The sequence below is a fragment of the Oryctolagus cuniculus genome, chromosome 12 (genome assembly GCF_051225735.1).
Source record: "Oryctolagus cuniculus isolate XC-2025 breed Fujian yellow rabbit chromosome 12, ASM5122573v1, whole genome shotgun sequence".
NCBI lineage: Eukaryota > Metazoa > Chordata > Mammalia > Lagomorpha > Leporidae > Oryctolagus > Oryctolagus cuniculus.
The window spans coordinates 51,958,156-51,980,558 of record NC_142878.1 but is presented as its reverse complement, the minus strand read 5'-3'; the positions used below and the strand labels follow the sequence as shown (position 1 = coordinate 51,980,558).

Genomic DNA, 22,403 nt, shown 5'->3' with positions numbered 1-22,403 from the left:
CACTGCACTCCCTGGCCACAGCAGAGAGCTGGCCTGGAAGAGGGGCAACCGGGACAAAATCCAGCGCCCTGACCGGGACTAGAACCCGGTGTGCCGGCGCCGCAAGGCGGAGGATTAGCCTAGTGAGCCGCGGCGCCGGCCGCCTTTTTTTTTTTTTTTTTTAAAGACATTTATTTGAAAAGTGGACCGACAGAAAAGCAGACAGAGAGATCTGCCATCTGCTGATCCACTCCCTAAGCGGCCACAAGGACTGGGGCTGGTTTGGGGTGTAGCTAGAATCTCATCTGGATCTCCCACATGAGTGACAGGGCTGCAAACACCTTCTCCCACTGCCTTCCCAGGTGCTTTAGCAGGGAGCTGGATCAGAAGCAGAGCATCTGGGACTTGAACTGGTGCTCCAGCATGGGTGGCAGGTGGCAGCTTAACCTACACCTACTGGACCCAGGGATTGAGCTGCAATTCATACATTCTAGCAAAAGAATCACAAGGACACTTTCCCCTCTCCCCCACACCCCTCTAAGCAGCTACTGTGCAGCCTCACAGCCCTAAACAACAGCCTCTCATAGAAGTGTCAGTCAGCCACCTCACAAGGATGTATTTCTGAAAGCTTGTGGAAAATGGAATTAAAAGGCAAATTTCTTTTGATGCCAAGAAAAAGTAAAAGCGATATTTTTGAGGGATCTTTAAAAAGTTCATGAAAAATACAGGGACCAGCATTGTGGCACAGTGGGTTAGGCTGCCGCCTGCAACACAAGCATCCCATGTGGGTGCTGGTTTGTGTCCCAGCTATTCCAGTTCCAAGCCAGCTTCCTGCTGATGGCCTGGGAGGGCAGTGAAGGGTGGCTCAAGTGGTTGGGCCCCTGCCACTCATATGGGAGACCTGGAGGAAGCTTCTGGCTCTTGACTTTGGCCTGGCTTAGACCTGGCTATTTAGGCCTTTGGGGGAGTGAACCAGCAAATGAAAGATCTCTGTGTCTCCCCCACCGCCCCCGCCAGCTCTGCCATTCAAGTGAATAAATTTAAAAAAAAAAAATGAGGGCCGGCGCCGCGGCTCACTAGGCTAATCCTCTGCCTAGCGGCGCCGGCACACCGGGTTCTAGTCCCAGTTGGGGCGCCGGATTCTGTCCCGGTTGCCCCTCTTCCAGGCCAGCTCTCTGCTGTGGCCAGGGAGTGCAGTGGAGGATGGCCCAGGTGCTTGGGCCCTGCACCCCATGGGAGACCAGGAAAAGCACCTGGCTCCTGGCTCCTGCCATCGGATCAGCGCGGTGCGCCGCACAGCGGCCATTGGAGGGTGAACCAATGGCAAAAGGAAGACCTTTCTCTCTGTCTCTCTCTCTCACTGTCCACTCTGCCTGTCAAAAAAAAAAAAAAAAAAAAAGGATTTCAAGATATATTAGCACCAAAATAAGTATCTTTTAATTCCATTTTTCTGTATATTTTTGAAGTACCTTTGTGTTTGTTGAGTACCTGCTGGTAGCCCAACCCAGATGGAGAAGATGCCTAAAAACACACTTTGTGCTGCTTCTGCTAGAATACCCCTTTCCTGCCTTATTTATTTGTTTGAAAATCTGAGAGAGAGAGAGAGAGATCTTCCATCTGCTGTTTCACTCCCCAAATGACTGCAACAGCCAGGTGTGGGCCAAGCCGAAGCCAGGAGCCAAGAACTCCATCCAGGTCTCCCACATGGGTGGCAGGGGCCCAAGCACTATGGGCTGTCTGCTGCTGCTTTTCCAGGTACATTAGCTGGGAGCTGTATGAGAAGTGGAGCAGATGGGACACAAACTGAACTGGTATTCTGATATGGGCTGCTGGCGTCACAGGCAGTGGCAGCTGCTTAACTTGCTACATTTGAATGCTGGCCCCTCTTTTGGCAACTTCATTAGGCGGATATTATTATCCCAGTTTTACAGGTGAGGTGTAGTGAAGTGCAACAGCGTGCATGGGTGGCAGATGGCAGCGTGAGTTTGGAAGCCCTGTCGAGGGGGTCCTGGGCACAGACTTCTGCAGTGCGTGGGTGGAGGGGATAGAAAGTGGTGGTGAGAGGAAGAGAAGGAGCAGGAACAGGAGGTTGAGGAGCGAGGGCGGGGGGAAGAGGAGAGAGTGGGGGAAGGAGAGCATATGGATTTGCCTGAAAGAGTAAGAGTTAGAGTGGCTGGGGAGGAAGGGGCGATGGAGGGTGTGGAGGTCAGAAATGGTGGTGAGCAGTGGGTAGGGCGAGCAGAGCGGTCTCGCCCGGCAGCACCATCATCCACGTGGATGTTCCATCCAGCACTCTGGACCCTTCAAGTCCATCACTCATTCATCTCTAGCATTTTTCTCCTGCAAGCCACTCCCAGGCTCACACCCAGGGCCTTACTGTCGCTGACAACGGCAGCACTTGTGAAATAACAGACTGCGCATCCCACTCTGATACCATCTCCTCTCCTCGCAGCTCATTGGCTCAAATTGGCTCCTTGCAACTGTTTGTCAAGCTCATGAAGGACCCCCTGACCTTGCCTGTCCATCTGTTCCCTCCCTCTGCCTTCTCCTCTCCTGTGAGCCCTTTCTATCCCACCTCCCTGGCCAAGCCCCAGTCCTGGATGCACCCAACATGTGTCTGCTCTGCTCTGCTCTTGGTCCCACACAGCCAAGGGCCCCTGGCAGAAGTCTACCCCAAGGACAGACTGTTGTCACTCCAAGACTGTCATCAACATCAGCACACCCCAGCTGGAATCTCATCAGCCAGCTCCGCCTTCTGCCCTCAGCAGCTAGGAACTCACACCTCCAGATCTGCAGCCTCCCCTTTGAGTTCCCTCTTCTTTCATGATGACAGTGGAAGCCGTGAAACACCTGCTGCAAACCGAGCTGTGTTTGTGCCCTTTGCCCTCTCTTCTCTTTCTCCTTCAAAGAGAGGAAGTGCCCTTCCCTTGAAAAGTCAGTTTCCTCTGATTCTCTGAATCCCACCTGCAGGAGATGAGGCCTTAGCCTCCTCTGTCTCATCCCAAGCATCTGTTCCCGCTCTCAGGCTAGGATGCCCCACCCCCAGCCTTCTGCCAGGGTGTGGGGAGGGTCTTCTGGGGCACTTGTACATGAACTTCTCTCTCTGCTGGGAACCCCTGGTTTTTGCTAGAGAAGTTCCTACTCATGTTCCCCCTCCCAATTTATTTGAAAGGCAGAGTTACAGAGGGAAGAGACAGAGAAAGAGAGAAAGGTCATCCATCTGCTGGTTCACTCTCCCAAATGGCCGCAACATTCAGGGCTGGACCAGATCAAGGCCAGGAGCGTGGAACTTCATCTGGGTCTCACGCATGGGTGACGGGGGAGCAAGCACTTGGGTCATCTGCTGCTGCTTTCTCAGGCTCATTATCAGGGAGCTGATCAGAACTGGAGCATTCAGGACTGGAATCGGTGCTCATATAGGATGCCAATGTCACAGGCAGCAGCTTAACCAGCTGAACTAAATGCTGACCCTCTACTTTTATTTTTTTAAGATTTTATTTGAGAGGCAGAGCTACAGACAGAGAGGAAGAAACAGGTATTCCATCTGCTGATTCACTCCCCAAATGGCTGCAGTGGCTGGAGCTAGACCAATCCAAAGCCAAGAGCCAGGAGCTGCTTTTGGGTGTCCCATGTGGGTGCAGGGGCCCAAGCATTTGGGCCATCTTCTACTGCTTTCCCAGGCCATAAGCAGAGAGGTGGATCTAAAGAGGAGCAGCCAGGACATGAACTGGACCCATATGGGATGCCAGCACCACAGGCAGAGGCTTAGCCTACTATACCACAACACTGGCGCCTGGCCCCCAGCTGTTATTATTTATTTATTTTCCAAGGGTCTTTAAAATTTTTTTTTTATATTTATTTAGTTGATAGGCACACAGAGAGACTTCCCATATGCTGGTTCACTCCCAAAATGCCCACAACAGCTAGGCCTTGACCACGTCAATGTTGGGAGCCAGGAACTCAGTCCAGGTCTCCCACAGGGATGGTGGGAACTCAGTCACTTGATTCACCCCCTGCTACCTCCCAGGTACACATTAAAAGATGCTGGAATTAGAAGCAAAGCCTGGATTCAAACCCAGGCACTCGGATATGGGAGGCAGGCAGCCTAGTCACCCACCCCAAACTTACCTTTTAGATATCTGCTTACGTGTTACTCCCTCTAAGAAGTCTTTCCTGGGCCTCACATTTAAATCAGGTGCCCTTGTTAATATCTCTCACCACTCAGCCCTCTACTTTTGCCGCAGAACACTGCTCATCATTCAGAATATCTCTCTGTGGTCCTTGTTTATCTGTCCCCTTCGCTAATCTGTGAGCCACACAAAGGCAGGGACCCTTCTCTGTATTTATCCTGTGGCTCCTCTAGCAAGTGCCTGGCCTAGAGCAGGAATGAATTAATAAGTGCTGTTTGTGTGAATGAGTGAGTGAGTGTATGGGTTGGATGTGGGGAGGAGGCAGCAGGAGGGAGGTGGGAGTGAGCAAGGATGAGGATACAGCAGAGCAGCAGAGGAAGGCAGATGGCCAGAAGCCAAGGGGAGGCTAGGGACAGAGGGAGGACCGGGGCATGAGTTAGTCCTACACTGGACTCCAGTAACCCTTCCAGACCTGTGAGGTTGGGCTTCAGCCCCCTGGTGGAGCTTCCAGGAGCTCTATTTCTTGGGACCCTGCTGCGTGTGAGGTTTGAAGGCAGGGCCAGAGGGTAGGGCTAAGCTTTTATCTTGGGGTGCAGCCCTAACCTCAGATGGTGACAGAGCTGGCGCTCGCAGGGGTTTTGCAAACCGTCCCGATTGCAGCAGGCCAGCTGTCTTGAGCGCTTGTCTGGCGCGTGGGGCCTGGGCTTATCTCCTGAGTGCAGTCCTAACCTCAGATGGTGACAAAGCGGGAGCCAGCAGGCGTTTTGCAAACCGTCCCGATTGCAGCAGGGCTGGATGGCCTGGCCAGGGGTGACAGCGCTAGGTGTGGGTGGCAACAGGGGCTGGACAGTTTGGGCCCTCAGGGGAGGTTGAGCTTTGTAGGCTGTGAGCGATGGTTGCTCTGCCCACCTGAGCTGGGCTTCTTTCTCAAAGAGAAGTGGGAGGCCCCAGCTCAGTGGGAGGGTCTCCTGTTAGGAAGCCGTCCCTTCCCAGGTCCCAGGGCCCCTCCACTGCTCCCTGAAGTCAGCACTGCCGATGTAGTCAAGTGGGAGGCATTTTCCTTGGAAAAACGCCCCCCCCCGCCAGGGAGAAATTCCCATATGCCACTGAGGTCCTCAGACCCGGCTGGGCCTGCTGGTAGCAGTGGACAAAGGCCAGCCGGGAGTCCTGTCCAGGCTGGTGGGCTCCCGCTAGTCCTGAGAGGAGGCTCCGTCTCTGGGGGCTGGTGAGGGCGTCCCAGGCGAGGTGCACAGGCCCTCAGCCAGCCCTGGTGTCTCCCATGCAGCCCTTTCCATCCTGTAGTCCTTACCTCGGCCTGAGGCAGGGTGGGGGGTGGAGGTGAAGAGGCCCCTTTCCACCCATAACCCCAGCCGGGATCTTGCAACACTGGGATGGGGCCGGGGGTGTAGCAATCTGCTGGGGGGAGGTGTGCACGGGCGGGGGAGGGGCTGCTTTCACAAGCCAAGGCCGCCTGACCTTGGCAGACTCACCTTGGGCAGCTTCCGCCCGGCCTCTTCGTGGTATCTCCCCGCAGCCTTCCTTCTCCTTCACAGCTTCCCTGTGGCCCAAGGGTCTCTCTCTCAGCCCAGGACTCTGCTGCGGGTGTCAGTTCTGCTCAGGCCGGAAAAATGGGCTGAGCCTGAGCCGCGCATCCAAAGCGATAGGAATGGCTTGTGCTTGGTTTGCTGGGTTCAAGCTGCCTTTCTCCAGGCGGGGCTCTGGCCAACTGCCCTTCCCTGGGCTCCTTTCCTTAGGAGGGCAGCTCAGCCAAGCAGTGAAGGTGAGAGGAGGGGCAAGGGCAAGGAAGCCTTCCTCCTCCTCCTCCTCCTCCTCCCGCCGCCGCCTCCTCACTGGGCAGCTCTGAGCTGGAGCACGCTGTTTGGTTTTCTTGCTTGTTCCTTCTTCCCAGCAGCCACGCACAGCTTCCTTTCTTTGCCTTGACCACCGGGACACCCGCCTAACCCGCTGAGGGCTTCTGCATTTGCTCTCCCCTCTGCTCATCTTTCCCTTCCACGACGCATCTGCCTCCTGGACAGTCTTTAGGTTTCAACCTAAGTGTCACTTTCTCATCCCCAGCTAAAATCACCTCCCTACCTGCTTGTGCGTTCGGTTTTCCCAGTGGGCATACTCAAAGGGAGTCATGGGTGAAGGTGTAAAGGCGTAGGGTTCAGGTAACGTGCCGGGCCGGCACTCCCGTGGGTGGCACTGCCCTCCTCGGACTGTGCTGTGAGGGCAGGGCTGGGGCAGCCTGTGAGGGGCAGTGAGAAGCGTCCTTCCTTCTCCTGTCCCCCCTCCCTCCACGCAGCTGGAAGCCTGCTGGTGTTGGGGGGAGGCAGCTGTCTGAGGACTGCCTGGGGAGATGAAGGGTGCAGAGAGGATGTGCCGGGGCCGAGGGAGATACTCAGCACACCTGGCCACTGGCTTTCTCTTCTTGCTCCTTCAGCTGAGCACCTGTCCACAGGAAAGATGCTCCACAAATACTCGGAGAACGAGTTTCTTTGGTGGAAAGCAGTTGAAGTCAGCTTGAGACGCTGCTTCAGGAAGTGCCCCTCTGACCGTATATGCTCAGACAGAGGGACAGGTGTGTGCTGGGCTGCTCCACGTCATACCATGTGGGATCGCACTGGGGAGACGGAGATGTGGCAGAAAGCAGCTACCAGGGCGGGTGCTGTGGCGCGGCTGGTTAAGCCGCCACTCGGAGTGTCTGCATCTCTTCTCAGCCAGCCAGTCTGAGTGCCGGCTCCCCTGCTTCCAATCCAGCTCCCTGCTAATACACCCAGGGATGCGGGACCCAAGTGCATAAGCTTCCTACCACCCACATGGGAGACCCAGAAGGAGTTTCTGGCTCTTTTTTTTTTTTTTTAAGAAAGATTTATATATTTATTTGAAAGTTAGATTTACAGAAGCAGAGAGAGAGAGAGAGAGAGGTCTTCCATTCACTGGTTTACTCCTCAAATGGCTGCAATGGCTGGATCTGGGCCAATCCGAAGCCAGGAACCTGGAGCTTTTCCTGGGTCTCCCCCACAGGTGCAGAGGCCCAAGGACTTGGGCCATCTGCTACTGCTTTCTCAGGCACATTAGCAGGGAGCCGGATCAAAAGTGGAGCAAGTGGGACTCGAACTGGCATCCATGTGGGATGCCTGCACTGCAGGTGATGACTTTACCTGCTACGCCACAGCATCAGCCCCATCTGACTCTGGGCTTTGCCTCAGCCCAACACTGGCTGTTATGGGCATTTGCAGAGTGAACCAGTGGAAGGAAAATTCTCTCTTTCTCTCTCCGGCTTTCAAATAAGTAAATAGATAAGTTTAGAAAAGAAAAGAAAACCTTTAAAAAAAAAAAAAAAAGGCTGGCGCAGCAGCTCACTAGGCTAATCCTCCGCCTTGCGGCGCCAGCACACCAGGTTCTAGTCCCGGTCGGGGCGCCGGATTCTGTCCCGGTTGCCCCTCTTCCACACCAGCTCTCTGCTGTGGCCAGGGAGTGCAGTGGAGGATGGCCCAAGTACTTGGGTCCTGCACCCCATGGGAGACCAGGATAAGTACCTGGCTCCTGCCATTGGATCAGCGCATTGCGCCGGCCGCAGCACGCCGGCCGCGGCGGCCATTGGAGGGTGAACCAACGGTAAAGGAAGACCTTTCTCTCTGTCTCTCTCTCTCACTGTCCACTCTGCCTGTAAAAAAAAAAAAAAAAAAAAAAAAAAAGTGATGAGAGTTCTCTTTCTGTCTCTTTTTCTCTGCCTTTCAAATAAATATGTTAAAAAAAATAAAGAACAGAAAAACTAGAAAAACCTATACCTCCCTGGTTGCTGCTGGGTGGGTGGGGGCTGGGGGCTGGGAGGAGCACAGTTCAGAGCTGTGGGAACAAGCTTGGTGTTGATGCTGAAGCAACCTGTGTCCCCCCATCCAGAACTTTGAGAACCAGCCAGGGGGCAGTGGGCTTGGACTGAGCGGAGGAAATCCGGAGGTTGAGTCACGCCGTGTTCCGTGTTCTGTGCAAACCCCCCTTATGCAACCCATCTCCTTGGGCTGGAAGGAAGGTGCGGGATTCTCCCAGGCGCCCACAGAGGCCAGCACCTCCCCCTTCCCGACTCGGGCAGCTCCCTCAGGCCCTCTGCAGAAGAAACACATCTGTCTGCCCAGGCCATACCCGGGGTCGGGGCCCAGGACATGGAGGCAGGAGATACGGTTCTGGGAGGCACGGGGGCAAAGGCAGGAGGGACACTGAGTCCTGGCTGAGGGAAGCCTGGTGCCCATGGCCCCCTGAGATGTGGGAAGGGCCTGCCCCTGGGGATGTGTATGTGTGGGGGGAGAGTTGGGGGTGGGTGGGCTCGGGATGGTCCCAACCCCAGGCTGTCTGCCTCTCAGAAGCCACTCTGCTGTCTAGTGCTGGCTTCCCCAACAGTGGCCTTGGAGACTTTAGTCCCTGCTCTGTCCCCAGGCCTCTGACACTGTCAGGCAATCAGGATCATGTATTGAAGGGTTCACACGCCCTCCCGCCCTGTGCTGTCTGTCCTTGAGCCTCCGGAGGGACAGAGCAGGCGCCAGAGCACTGTCTCTTCCCCCCTCTGGCCCTCCCCTGCTTCACCCGGACAAGGTGGCTCACGCTGACTCGCGGGCGGTGACTTCTGGTGCTGTTTGTGGTTCTGCCTTCTAACAGTTGCACGACTCTGGGTGAGTTCCCTCCCCCGGCCCAGGCCTCAGTCTCCTGGTCTGCAAAATGAGCCGTTTAGATGAGCCCTCACCTCTAGCAAAATGAGATCGTTGCAAAGCCTCCTGCTTACCACATGCCAGGCCCTGTGTGCTGCGAATACAACAGAATGGCCAGCTGGGTGCTGAGTTTGTGCCCATTCTGCAGATGAGGAAACGGGTACGGAGAGAAGTAAGTGGCTCAAAGCCAGACCACGAGTGAGCAGCAGACCGAGCCTCCTACGTGCTGCACTGGTGTGCCTCTTAGGCAGTGGTCCTGAGGGGAAGACAGTGCTGTCATCCTCCCCCTCGTTATCCATGTTCACATGTCCAGAGCAGCCCTCCAGGCCTCTCCCGGCTGATGTCTTAGGTGGACAACCGAGCTTTAGAGAACCAGAGTGCCAGGGGGAGGAGGAGGCATGGGAGTGGGTGGGTGGCTGGGAGCAGTACTCTGGGGTTGTCTGAGGCTGTGGAGCTGGAGAACGCGGGGAGGAGGTGAATGTGGCAGTCCCCTCGGGCTTTTCCCCTTGTTGTCTGGGGCTGGAGCTCACAGACCTATCCCTTTGAGACAGGTCTGCCAACAGGCCTGGGCGCGGGATTGTGAGGTCTGGGACCTTTCGATTAGCCACGGATCTCTGGGAGGAAAGGGCCCAGAGACTACTCCAGGTCCCGTGTGTGTGTGTGTATGTGTGCAGTCGGGGGTGCCTTCAGCTTCTGGAAAGATAGAGTAGGGAGGAAGAGGAAGGTGTGCGTTGGGGAGGTAGAGTGGCGTTGCCCTGGGCCGTGGGCAACAGGTCAGCATTCCCACAAACTCATCCCAGCATGGAAGCCACAAGGACCCAGCCACACTCATTCCCTGCTTTTTAGGCTTCTCGTGCCACACGTGCAAAACACACACAAACGCCTCCCCCCACGTGCACACCCACACAGAACAGGCCCAGGCTCTGGGCACAGCACGGCTTTATTCAGCAGTCTCATTATCACCGTGCGGGGTCCTGCCCTGCCTTCCCTCCCCTCTGCCGTCTGTCCATGGTCAATGTCCCAGACTCGGGCTCTGGGGCCCTGCCTGGTGCCCACAGTCAGCTGCAGCCTCCGACGCCCTTGATGAGGTTGGCGGCCTCGGGGATTTGGCGGAAGAGGTTGCGCAGGGTGTCCAGCTCCTGCGTGAGCTGCTCCACGCGGCTGCGCAGCCGCTCATTCTCCGCCATGTACTCCAGTACTTTCTGCTGTGTCTCCAGGATGCGCCGCTTGGCCTTGTCCCTGCTCTTGCGCACGGCGATGTTGTTGCGCTCCCGCCGCAGCCGGTACTCCAAGCTGTCCTTGTTCACTGCCTTCTTGCCCTTGTGCGAGGGGCCAGCCGGGGAGGGCGCCTTGAGGAGGGGACTGCAGGGGGGCACGGTGGTGGCCAAGGGGGCCTGCAGGGGAAGGCACAGAGGGTTGGAGGGGTGAGCCCAGGGGGTAGAGTGGAGGTGGGGCAGGGGATCACCCACCCCACCACCCCCTACTGTGGCCAGGGAGCCCTTGGGGCATGGACAGAATAGAGAATTTAGAGCCAGGCCAAAGCAGCCATCACTCTGTGGCCCCGGGACACAAGTGCTCTGTCGGTGACCCAAACCCCTGGCACTCTGTCTCCCATTCTGTGATCAGAGGCATTTCCTCTTCTAGAAGTAGGAATTGGAGAGCAAGAGGAGGGGGCATGGTGGGGGGGGGGGCATCAGCAGCCACTAGGATGGAAGGTCCGGGTGCAGAGAGCAGGGTCATGGCCCAGCGGCGAGCACTGAGGACTTGGGAGTGGGGCAGTTTCAGCGAACAGTACTAAACACAGACTCGAATGTCAGCCGGGACCCCGCCCCAGCCCAAGGGAAGCAGCTCTTACCTTGAGGACGCGCAGGGGCTGGCCTGGTGCTGCCAGGGTCGGGGGCAGGTGCACGGCCGTCTGCCCGCAGTGTGCCACCTGGTACTGCAGGGGATTGTAGCCGCCCCGGCTGCCACCTCGGCTGCCCTCTGGCCCCCGGGGCTCCTCCTTCACAGCCACAGCCCTGGGGTCGTAGCTCCCTGGGCTGCTGTAGATGCCAGGTCCCAGCGCCTTCCTGTCTGGGCCGAAGGTATGTGGGGGGTAGGCGAAGGGCCTTGGGTCGGGCGGCAGGTAGTGGGGGAAGGCAGGGCTTCCCGGTCCCTTAAGGCCCCGGGCCTCAGGTGCCGGCTTCATGGCAAAGAGATCGGAGAGCAGCTGCTCCTCCCCGGGCTCAATGTAGGCAGAGAGGTCGATGGAGGCCTCATGCTCACACATGTCCCCCAGCTCCCCGGGCCCTGCTCGGCCCCCCGGGAACTCAAGTGGCTGCTGGCCGCCCCGGGGCTCGCACTCGTAGTAGGTCCCGTGGGACATGGCCGGCCCGCCCCCTGGGCTCCCCGCCCCCGCCCTGCTGCCCGGGCACCCCTCAGGATGCTTGGCCTGCCTGCCCTCTGCTACCCCCTGCCCGAGATCTGCCCCAGAGCTGTCCTCTCTGGGCTCCCGCGTGGCCTCTCTTCTCCCTCCTCTGCTCTGCTTCCTTTTCCTTCCTCTGCAGTCGATGCCTCTCTTCTCTTCCCTTTTTCCCCCCCTCTCTCCCTGGGGTGACTCAGGGAGGGGCAGGGCACACCCCAGGGGGAAGGATGAAGGCTTCCGAGAAAGAGGGCCCCTGGCCCAGTTAGCAGTTGGGGGCACTCTTGGGCCAGGTGCAAGCCAGGGTTCTGGACAAGCCCGGAGCTGATGCTTCTGGGAATGGGGTCCCACCCCACCCCCGACGCTGCTGTGCCCAGGGGACTGCAGATCCTCACTGAGGGCAACACCTCACTCTGAATGTCCTCCTCCCTCTGACTTTCAGAAAGTTCTGTGCAAGCTGAAGTGCCAAGCCAGAGTGCACACAGCAAGCCCTCTTCCAGTGCTGACCCCCAGCCTGCTGTGGGCTCCACCCTGGACACGCCTTCTTCAGGGTCCCCCTCAAGCTGGGCTCCACCTACCCCCAGGGGCGGTCAGTTCCTTCTCTAGCCCCGCCCCTCCCAGAGCCCAAGGGTGTTGTTGGGGGGTTTAGGAAGTGCTGATGGGTTCTGGGAGCAAGCTGCACAGGGAGCCTGTGTCCTGGGCCCAAGAATGCTCAGTGGCTAGGATTCTGCACAGCGTCCGTGCGGTCACCCAAGTGCTGATGATGTGAGTTTTCAGCCTTGGCAATAGCCTGGCTCCATTTCCACCTGCCTGGGCTTGGCCAAGGTGCTTGGGCTGGCTATGGGTCTTGCACCCCAGGCCCAGGCTGGCTGCGGCCCCAGGAACCGGCAGTTGTCCCCATGGGTGGCTCCGGTGCCTCTCTTCCAGCTGCTGTGCGCTGCCAGAGGCTCAGGCTGGCACTTTGCGGCCCCCACGCCCCGCCCCCGCCCTGAAGCTCTGCCTCCGGTTTCCTGTGCCCTGGGCTGCCGGCCTCAGAAGCTCGCTGCAGCTCCTTTGCTGTTTTTCCTTGTGCGTGGCTGCTCTCTGACCTCCGTGCACGGCTCTCGGGTCTACTTCCTCTTGAGAGGCTTGAGGAGGCTTCTCCTTTGTCATCGCCTCAGCCTGGGGCTCCGTTTCAGGGTCTCCTGGAGAAGCCCGTGGCTGCTTCTCTATACCTCTTGATTGTTTTCAAACATTTTTGGAAATCTTTATTTTCAGGGGAGAGTGTTGTGCACAGCAGTTAAGCCACGGCTCGTGGGACTCACATCTCATGTCTCTCTCTTTCTGTCACTCTGCCTTTCAAGCAGATTAAAAAAAAAAATAAGCATTAAAAATTATTTTCAGGGGCCAGTGCTGTGGTGTAACAGGTTAAGCTGCTGCCTGCAGTGCTGACATCCCATATGGGAACCAGTTCGATTCCTGGCTGCCCCTGTTCCAATCCATCTCCCTGCAAATGTGCTTGGGAAAGGAATGGAGGATGGCCCAATGCTTGGGACCGTGCTACCTAACTTGGAAGACCTAGAAACTCCCAGCTCCTGGCTTTGGTCCAACCCAGCTCTGGGCATTGTGGCCATTTGAGAATCGAATCAGTGGATGGAAGATAGGTGTCTCTCTCTCTCTGTAACTCTGCCTTTCAAATAAAATGAGAGAGAGAGAGAGATTGATCTTCCATCTACTGGCCCACTCCCCAAATGGCTGCAAGAGGCTGAAGCCAGGAGTCTGAAGCCAGGAGTCGGGAGCTTCTTCTGGGTCTCAAGCACTTGGGCCATCTTCCACTGCTTTCCCAGGCCATTAGCAGGGAGCTGGATTGGAAGTCAGGCAGCTGAGTCTTGAACCAGTGCCCAAAGGGGATGCCAGCATCGCAGACGGTGGCTTAACCTGCTCTTCTACAATGCCCATCCCTTTCATTCTTATTTGACAGGCAGAACAACACACACACACACACACACACACACACACATGAGATTCCATCCACTGGTTCACTCCTCAAATGCATGAACAGCTAGTACTGGGCCAGGCTAAGCCAGGAGTCAGAAACTCCATCTGAATCTCTCAGATGCACATTACCAGGGAGCTCGATTGGAAGTGGAGTCGCTGGATTATGAGATGTAGGTGTCCCACGCAGCAGCTTACCCTCTGTGCCAAAAACCCACCACTGCGCCCTTGATCCAGCACTGGCACTCCCACTTCTGCCTGCTGTTAGAGGTACCTTTTATGGCCTTGCTTCTTGCTTTCCCCTGTTGGATTTCCTTTCCAAAAAAAAAAAAAAAAAAAAAAAAACCAACACAAACTGTAGGTCCAGTGAGAAAAAAAGGACACAGAGAAATGTGTTATTGGCTCTTATCAACAGCAAATGCTATGGATGCTGTGAGGGGCTGAAGTTTTTTTTTTTTTTTTTTGATATTTATTTATTTGAGAGAGTTACATGGAGAGAGAAGGAGAGAGAGAGAGAGAGAGAGAGAGGGAGAGGTTTTCCATCCACTGGTTCACTCCCCAACTGGTCACAACAACTGGAGCTGTGCCGATCCAAAGACAAGAGCCAGGAGCTTCTTCCAGGTCTCCCATGCGAGTACAGGGGCCCAAGGACTTGGGCCATCTTCTATTGCTTTCCCAGGTCATAGCAGAGAGCTGGACTGGAAGTGGAGCAGCCTGGACACGAACCAGTGCCCATATGGGATGCTGGCACTGGAAGCAGTGGCTTTACCTTCTACGCCACAGTGCCGACCCCTGAAGGTTTTGTAAGTCAGGCACACTGTGAGTGGGCTACAGTGGGGCAAATGTGGAGGGGTCCTCACAAGTCCAGGTCAGGCAAGTTAGCCTCCAGCACTCCCCTTCCCATCTTTCCTACCCCTCACCTACTCTAGGGGCTTTCTGTTCACTGCTTGAAGTATGGCCAGATATGCTTTCTCCAGAAGTCCTGGCTGGCATATGGGGAGATTGTGTGCAACCCAGAAACAGATACCAGATGGGAGAGATTCCTCCCTTCCATCTCGAAGGACTGCCAAATAGATACCAAAGCTGAGCTACTGAGTCTGGCAGCAATGCCTATGTGGACCACCAGATGGCAATATAGGCACAGAAGTCCAGCTAGGGCTGCGGTGGTCTGAAACCAGGTGGACAGCAGAGGGCAGCCTCCCACAGCCCTTGCGCTCCCTAGGACACTGTTGGGCCTCCGGCAGGAGAAAGGTGAAACACTGTGGGCAAGGAGGGTTGCCGCACAGTTATTGGGCAGCTGAGCGGGTTGGGGAAGACTGGGGCTAGGCCCTCATATCAGTGAGAACTTCTGTCTCTTCCCTACTTTGAAATAACAATAATGATCAAGTCTTCATTTTCTTTTTAAAAATTTTTTATTTACTTGAAAGGCACAGTTACAGAGATGCAGAGGCAGAGAGAGAGAGAGGTCTTCCATCTGCTGGTTCACTCCCCAGATGGCTGCAACAGCCGGAGCTGTGCTGATCCGAAGCCAGAGCCAGGAATTTCTTCAGGGTCTCCCATGTGGGTGCAGGGGCCAAAGGACTTAGGTCATCTTCCATTGCTTTCCCAGGGCATAGCAGAGAGCTGGATTGGAAGTAGAGCAGCCGAGACTCGAACTGGCACCCATATGGCGGTGCTGGCACCGCAGGCGGCGGCTTTACCATTTGCGCCACAGTGCCGGCCCTGTAAACTAGGCTTTCTTTTTCCTCCTTCCTTCCTCTCTCCCTCCCTCCCTCCTTTCCTCCCTCCCTCCCTCTCTCCTTCCTTCCTTTTTCTTTCTTTTTAAGATTTATTTATTTAGAAAGTCAGCATTACAGAAGGAGAGGGAGAGACAGGGAGATATCTTTCATGCCCTGGTTCACTCCCCAGATGGCTGCAATGGCCAGGGCTGGGCTACACGGATGTGGGTAGGCAGGGGTCCAAACACTTGGGCCATCTTCCACTGCTTCCCCAGGCCATAGCAGAGAGCTGGATTGGAAGTGAAGCAGCTGGGACTCCAACTGGTGCCCATACGGGATGTTGGCATCTGATGGTTTTACCTGCTACACCGTGATACTGGCCCCAAACTAGGCTTTTTCAATCATTGAAACATACACTTTTCTATGCTGTTTCCCGGTTCGTGAAGGAGGAAGGCAGGCATGGCAGGCAGTGGTTTTTAATCTCTATTTTATAAGCAAGGAAAACAAGGCCAAGAGCTGAACTACCCAAGGTCACCCGGGGATGACAGGCTTGGGGACCAGGGCCAGGGCTCCTTCCTGTAGTGGGGAAGGGGTTGTCTGTGACACTCAGGGGACCGTCACCACGGAGACGGGGGGGGGGGCAGTGGGCAGGGTGCAGAGGAAGCAGGGAAATGTGCAAACAGAGCTGGCAGGAAATGAGAAGGTGGGCAGCTTGGGCCTTGGCAGATAAGTGATCTGTGCCGCTGGCCTCCGGGCTGCTGCTGACGTGGTTGGCAGCTGACGATAGTGTCTCCCGGTAACCGAGGCGGCACCTGGTGTCCAGGCAGTGGAGGGGCTCTAACGGCGTGGGGCCAGGTTGGGGCTGGGGGACTCTTACTCCGGAGGGGAGGCTGGGCCTCTCCATCCTCAGCGCAGGGGGTCCTTCTGCCCTGCGGCACTGCCGCTGCTCTTTGTATGGTCTCAGGGACTTTGTAATTGCCTATTCCCTGTGCCACCTGCTTTGGTGAGCAAGGCTTTCCCTGCAGGGGAGCGGAGAGGGAGGCTGGTGGCGAAGTGTCAGAGAGCGCGAGAGCGAGAGGGAGCTGGGCTCAGATCCGGGCTCTGCCACTCACCCGCCCCATAACAAGGGCCACTTACTTCTTGTGAAACTGCAGAGCGGTGCCTTCTCCACGGGGCTTTTGAATCCCACTTGGAATAAGGTAATGTGTGTAAGTCATCGGTCTCAGGAAGTGCCAAGTCTCCTCCTCCCTTTCTCTGACCTCCCAGTGCGGTTTTGTGAGTGGAGACGCTGCCCACTGCCTGGGGCGGTGCCTTGCCGAGCGTGCAGGCACCAGGCCCTGCTCCTGGTACGTTTGGTTCAGGCCCTGCCGCTGGACACTTGCAGCTCAGGGCAGGGGTCCACAGGCAGGAGGGAGCACGCGGGTTGGGGGGGGCCTGTGAGGGAGGCCACAAAGTGCCCGCATATGTGCCACGTGTCTTCATGGCTTTTTTCTCCTGGTCGACCAGTTGCCTTGCAAGGTAGGCTTGGATCCTTTTTTTTTTTTTTTTGGATTCAACTATGGGCGACCGTATTTCATGAGTGAAAATGAAGGACAGGTGCATTGGCATGTCTGAATATTTGTGGGGACGAGACGACAGGACAATAGAGCATATTTTGAAATTTTAAATTACTTTTCACTTTATTGAAAGGCAGAGAGAGAGAGAGAGAGAGAGGAAGATCTTCCATCCACTGGTTTGTTCCCCAAATGCCTGCTGAAGCCAGGAGCCTGGAACTTCACCCAGATCATCCAGTTCTCCTGTGTGGGCTGCAGGGACCCAACTACCTAAAACATCACCTGGTGCCTCCCAGGTGTGCAGTACCAAGAAGCTGGACTGGAAGCAGGAGAGTCAGATTTATTTATTTGAAAGGCAGAATTACAGAGGGGGTGGAGTGCAGTGGAGAGAGAGCTCTTCTACCTATTCGTTCACTCCCCAAATGGCCGCAATGGCTGGGGCTGGGCCAGGTCAAAGCCAGGAGCCTAGAACTCCATCAGGGTCTCCCTCCCACATGAGTGGCAGGGAGCCCACTGCTTTCCCAGGTGCATTAGCAGAGAGAGCTGGATTGTAAGTGGAGCAGCCTTGGACCAGTTGTTTTATGGAATACTGGCAATGTAGGTGGCAGCTGGGCCAGCTGCACCACAACGCTGGCCCCAAAACAGGCACTCTTGGGTGGGATGTGGGCATCCCAAACAGTACCTTAATCGCTGCGCCAAATGCCTGTCTCTGGGACAAAGTGTTTAAAATCAGTGCTGGTGTGGAAAAATTAAGGAATATACGTGCTCTTCCCAGAGCACATAGCAAAGCTCTTGTATGTGTGACCAAATAAAACGCCTTGCTGTGTGACCGTGCATAATGAGTCATGATTTCAGTGATTTCCAGAAGGTTCCCAAACCCCCTAGGGTCACAGCATCTGAAGTAGTGACTAACAGGGTTAAGGCAGGGTCCCAGGCCAGGTTAACAGGAAGTGCACATTGCCAGGAGGCCCACACTGGCCTCTCTGGAAAGTTGAGCAGGTGTGAAGCCTCCAGGGAGGCCTGGACATGCCTGACTGGGGCATATGGTGGAGACCTGGCAGCCCTGGGGGAGAAAGAGCCTCCTTTGCCTTCTTGGGACAAGCAGGAGCTGGAAGATTGGAGGAACTGTTTGAGGTGAGATTAGCTCCAACTGTCTCTGGAAACTTGGAACAGGTGAGATGAGTTGCCCACAGGCACACTGCTGTTTCAGGCTGGCCTGGGACCAGGAGCCAGGTGCCTGACCTCACTGGGACTGGCCAGCGTCCAGGTCAGGAAGAATGACAGGCACCAAGCAGGAAAGTCGTAGCCTAGCCTCTCTCTGGCTGTGTCCTTGCAGTGTCACAGACTGTGCAGGGTGCCATCTTCACTCACACACACACCCCACCCCCGTCCCTCAGCAGGGCTGGGTCTGGAACGATGCTGTCCCAGGACAGGGCCCGGGAGGGCTGCCCAGAAGAGGGGCCTGTAGCAAGGACTCAGGCTAATCCCATCAACTTCCTCCCCCAAGTAACCCTGACCCAGGAGGAACTTGCTCCATTGCCGCTGCAGCCTCCTCTGTCCCCCTAGTCCTTGTCCCATGGTCCCTCCGGAGCCCCTGCTGGAAGTCTTCCTCTGGGCAGCCCCTCAGTGCAGTGAGCGAGCCTAGTCTCCCTTCCCAGGCCCTGTCTGCAAGCCCCTTGGGCCACCTTCTCCCTTCCCTCGGGGCTCAGGCTGTTGGGGACAGGCACCTCTGCTGACCAGGTTGTGGGACACCTGTCCCTGTTCCCACCCCAAGGGGATGACTTCCTGTGCACAGGACCTTAATAGGTGGAATGGGGGGATGGTGTTTGAACGCATGGTCACCGAGTTCCTGGACCATCTGGCAGGTGTTCCGTGTGAGGGCTTCCAGGGAGACCCTGGCAACCAGAACTCTGGACCAAGAAAGGCAAGAACGGGTGGCTGTTTCCGAAGGTCATTTCATTATCAACGCCACCAGCTTCATTTCCATTTCAAATTTTATTACATGAAAGGAAAATAAAAACCTCCACAAAACAAACAAGACTCTTAAGACCTAAACCAATTGAAAGACAGGAGATAATTATCAAGGTTCTAACCAGCTCCACCCCTCCCCCCAGAACCACCTTATGTTAAAAAAAATAAACAAAACCTGAAAGAAATAGAAATGCCAGCTTCAAAAATATTTATCCAAAAAGTAAGGCATCCACTTTAAAAAAAAAATTAAAGAGGGGAGGAGATTGGAGGAATGAGGAGGTCCCCTGATCCTCCTGGGGCCACCCCAGCCTACCTGGTGGAAGGGATCATCACTTAGGCCAAGGCCAGCATCTCACCAACTAGGGGGGCCAGGCAAGCTGGGAGCCCAGAGCAGGGCCGGGGGGCGGAGGGCTCCCTGTATTCCAGTCTTAGCAGATGCAAGGGACAGGCCAAGAGAATGGAACTCTGAGATACAGAATTTGCAGCCTCAGGACACCAGGTGCAGGTAGCACACAGCAGGGCCCAGGGGAGATCCTCTCATTTCCCTCTGGGGCACAGGGAAAAAGGGGTACCCGGGAAGGGGGTGCCCCTCTGCCACCACCTCCCATCCTGCCCCAAGATGGGAGAGGAGCCGGGAGTGGAGCTGGCCCCCAGGAGACAGCCTGGCCCCCAGCAGCCTCCAGGGCCACGGAATGGGCTCCTCTGGGGAGGGAGAAGTGCCCTTCCTCCTGGCACAGGCGTTGAATCCCAGGTCTGTCCTGCTGGGTAGAAAGAAGGAAGTAATCATAGGCCCGGTTCTTCGATGGGTGGTGACTTAAGGCTGATTTGGCTTTGATTTCGGGCCTGAAGGCCTTGGGGGTCCTTCACACATGTCCAGAGCGAAGGCCCAGAGAGGGGGTGAAGGGTATGATGGTATGATGGGGTGGCTGCCCTGGGTGGGGCTGCGCTAGCTGCAGGAACGAAAGGGAGTGTATGTGTGTACACGTGTGTAGCCAAGCTGCTGTGTTGGCCACATTGAAAACAAGCAAGGCTCTGGCTTCAGGAAGCGTTGGCACCACGCTGGGGCAGGATGCAGGAGGCGGGGGGCAGGGCTGAGTCTGCAGCCTTTTCCAGGATGTTCCAGGGGCCTGGCTTGGGGCTGGGGGGAAGGGCAGCCCTCCCGTTGGTCCTTAGCTCAGTGGGGAGGCAGTGTCCATGGGACAGGGAGCCCAGGTTGCGTGGGGTGGGAGCTGGGGCAGGGGGGGCAGATCCCTTCTGAGTTTTGGGTCCCTGGCGAATGGGGTAGGGGTCTGGGTCGAGGGGTCTGGGTCTCTTGAGCCGCCCTTTAATGGGGACAGATCTGCCAACTCCTGATGGCTGCCTCGTGCCTCTGCACTAGGGTATCTCCCGGCCTTAGAAGTGGGGGAAGGCAGTAGTGGGCTCAGGTTCCAGAAGAGGCACCTGAGGGCATGGGCCCGGGGGAGGGGTCCTGTAGGGCATCCTGGCCAGCTCCAGGGCCTGGGGGCAGGCCGGTTCCTTGTACAAATGTCAGTGTCGTTGTCATCTCTTGTCACCACATCCAGGTCTTCCTGCGCTGCTGCCAGACAGCAGCAGGCAGGTGTGCATGTGTGTGTGTGTGCTGGGGACCCAGGCGGGTGAGGAGGGCAGAGAGGAGGAGCACGTGGGGGTGGCCAGCCGAGGGGACAGTGGGCCTCAGGGCTGGGACTGCTCCAGCGAGTCCTTGTCCTTGCCAGGAGAGGGCTGGCAGATGGGCTGCTGCTGCTCCTCCATGTCCTCGCGCGTCCCCTCTGTCCCCGAGCCCCCATCCACCTCAGGATACACAACCACGCACATCTTCTGGCTCACCAGGGTTAGCAGCTCTGCAGAAGGGAGGTCACACAGGGCCAGGTCAGGGCTGAAGGTCCTAGCAAGTCCATGGCCCTTCCCAGCTCTTCCGCCCAAGGTTCTAGAACAGCCGGCGCCTTTAGAAGACCACCTCGTCTGCCTGCTGCATCTTGAGTCGGCTGCTCTGCTCTCAGCCAGGGCCCAGCTGCCCACCTTCCCTCATTCCTGGGTTCCACACGCAGCCCAGAGCAGCCCCTGCCGGCCGCCTGACTATTCTTGCCCATTCTTGTGCTTCCTAAGGCCTGTGTAGAAACGTTGGCTGCTCCCTCCTTTCCCCAGAAGTCTCTGGGAGGGCATCTGCCTCTCCTGTCCCTCCCCGAATCCATCTCCAGAGCCCTGTGGACTCAGGTGAGGGTGAGCCTAGGCCCCTCTGATCCTGGGGGGTGAAGTGGGGGGCTCTTCCATCAGACCACGCTGTCCCGGACCAGGAGGAGCAACCAGAACTCACCAATGAAGTCGTTGAAACACTTGGGCTTGTGTTGCCAGTAAACACCCAGGAAATAGACGGGCACCCCCGTGAGCATGATGGCCAGGCCGATGCCGCAGACCACGGGCTCTGACCACAGGCTGAAGATCAGCAGGAAGGCCCAGAAGAGCAGGTAGATGATGGGGAACAGCAGGTTGATCTGTGGAGCAGAGGCACTGTGACTCCCGGGTCAGGGCTCCCACATCCCCGCAGGCACTGGCCAGGCGGCACGCAGCCGTGGCTCCCACACTGCAAGCCCTTGTGGAGGCAGGTGCCATGTCAAGCAGGTGTTGAACTTGGGCAGGGAGACGGGAAGAGAAGAAGAACTTGGGCAGAGCTAAGGAAGGGACGCTTCTCACGGCTCATGCCTTCCCTCCTGATGGTATGTGTGTGTGCGGTCAGACAAGGCCTCGTCATCCACGCCACATGTCCATGGGCAGCCAGAGAGGCCCTTGAGGACCGAGAAGCTTGCTGGGAGGAGGGGAGGGGAAGGGAACAGGCAGACGGCTCCCTACTCCTCACCCACCCTGGGCACAGCCCTTGTTTGGACACAACGTGGTCAGTGTACATCCAGGCTGGTGTTACGGCACAGTGGGTCAAGATGCTGCTTGGGATGCTGCCACCCCGTATCTGAGCACAGGTTTGAGTCCTGGCTGCTCCACTTCTGATCCAGCTCCCTGCCAATGTGCCTGAGAAGGCAGCAGAGGATGGCCCAAGTGCTTGGGCCCCTGCCACCCACGTGGGACACCACAATGGAGTTCCTGGCTCCCAGCTTTGGCCTGGCTCAGCCCAGGCTGTTGTGGCCATTTGGAGAGTGAACTAATGAATGTAAGATCTCTCTTGCTCTTCCCTGACAGTCTACCTTTCACATAAATAAACCTTAAAGAAACAAGGAAGTCCATCTCTCGCACCAGGATCAGTCCCAATCTGTTTCTCTCAAACAGTTTAAGACAAACCTGCCACGACTCAGAAGTCAGGAAACCCAGCACGGCGTAAGGCGGTGTGGGGCCTGACCTCCAGGGGCTTCCCCTCTCCTCGCTGACCTCATGGGGCATTTCCCAGAGAGCCCTCGCCCGGAGCCGGGAGGCTGCCTCACCCAGCTGCCTCTCTCCTCCCGTCAGCCCTTTGCAGAGATGAGGCCTGTGGCCGGGAAAGCTCTAGCTCCCTGTTAATGCATCTGGGAAGGCAGTGGAAGTTGGCTCAAGTGCTTGGGCCCCTGCACCCATGTGGGAGACCCGGATGGAGCTCTGGGCTCTTGGCTTTGGCCTGGCCCAGCTCTGGCCACTGTGGCCATTTGGGGAGTGAACCAGAAGATAGAAGTCCCCCCTGCCCCCAACTCTGCCTTTCAAATAAATACATAAATATATATATTTTTTTGACAGGCAGAGTGGACAGTGAGAGAGAGAGACAGAGAGAAAGGTCTTCCTTTTTGCCGTTGGTTCACCCTCCAATGGCCGCCACTGCCGGCGCGCTGCGGCCAGCGCACCGCGCTAATCCGATGGCAGGAGCCAGGTAATTATCCTGGTCTCCCGTGGGGTGCAGGGCCCAAGGTACTTGGGCCATCCTCCACTGCACTCCCGGGCCACAGCAGAGAGCTGGCCTGGAAGAGGGGCAACCGGGA

General features: G+C 56.7%; 2 protein-coding genes across 4 annotated transcripts in view; both read right to left on the bottom strand.

Annotated features, from left to right (window-relative positions):
* Positions 1 to 9,744: 9,744 nt before the first annotated feature.
* Positions 9,745 to 11,186, bottom strand: CEBPE (CCAAT enhancer binding protein epsilon). The gene is made up of 2 exons (XM_002718077.6): positions 10,671 to 11,186; positions 9,745 to 10,209 (listed from the first exon to the last, which is right to left on the bottom strand). The coding sequence occupies exons 1-2, from the start codon at positions 11,178 to 11,180 to the stop codon at positions 9,874 to 9,876; spliced, it is 846 nt and encodes a 281-aa protein (XP_002718123.1). The 5' UTR covers positions 11,181 to 11,186; the 3' UTR covers positions 9,745 to 9,873.
* A 7,251-nt stretch (positions 11,187 to 18,437) lies between these two features.
* SLC7A8 (solute carrier family 7 member 8) overlaps positions 18,438 to 22,403 on the bottom strand; it is a 59,416-nt gene continuing 55,450 nt past the window's right edge. For all 3 annotated transcript variants that reach the window (NM_001082682.1, XM_089309114.1, XM_089309115.1), the window contains 2 exon segments: positions 18,438 to 20,291; positions 20,765 to 20,942. In NM_001082682.1, the coding sequence (NP_001076151.1) occupies positions 20,125 to 20,291; positions 20,765 to 20,942 (345 nt within the window). In that variant the 3' untranslated portion in view covers positions 18,438 to 20,124.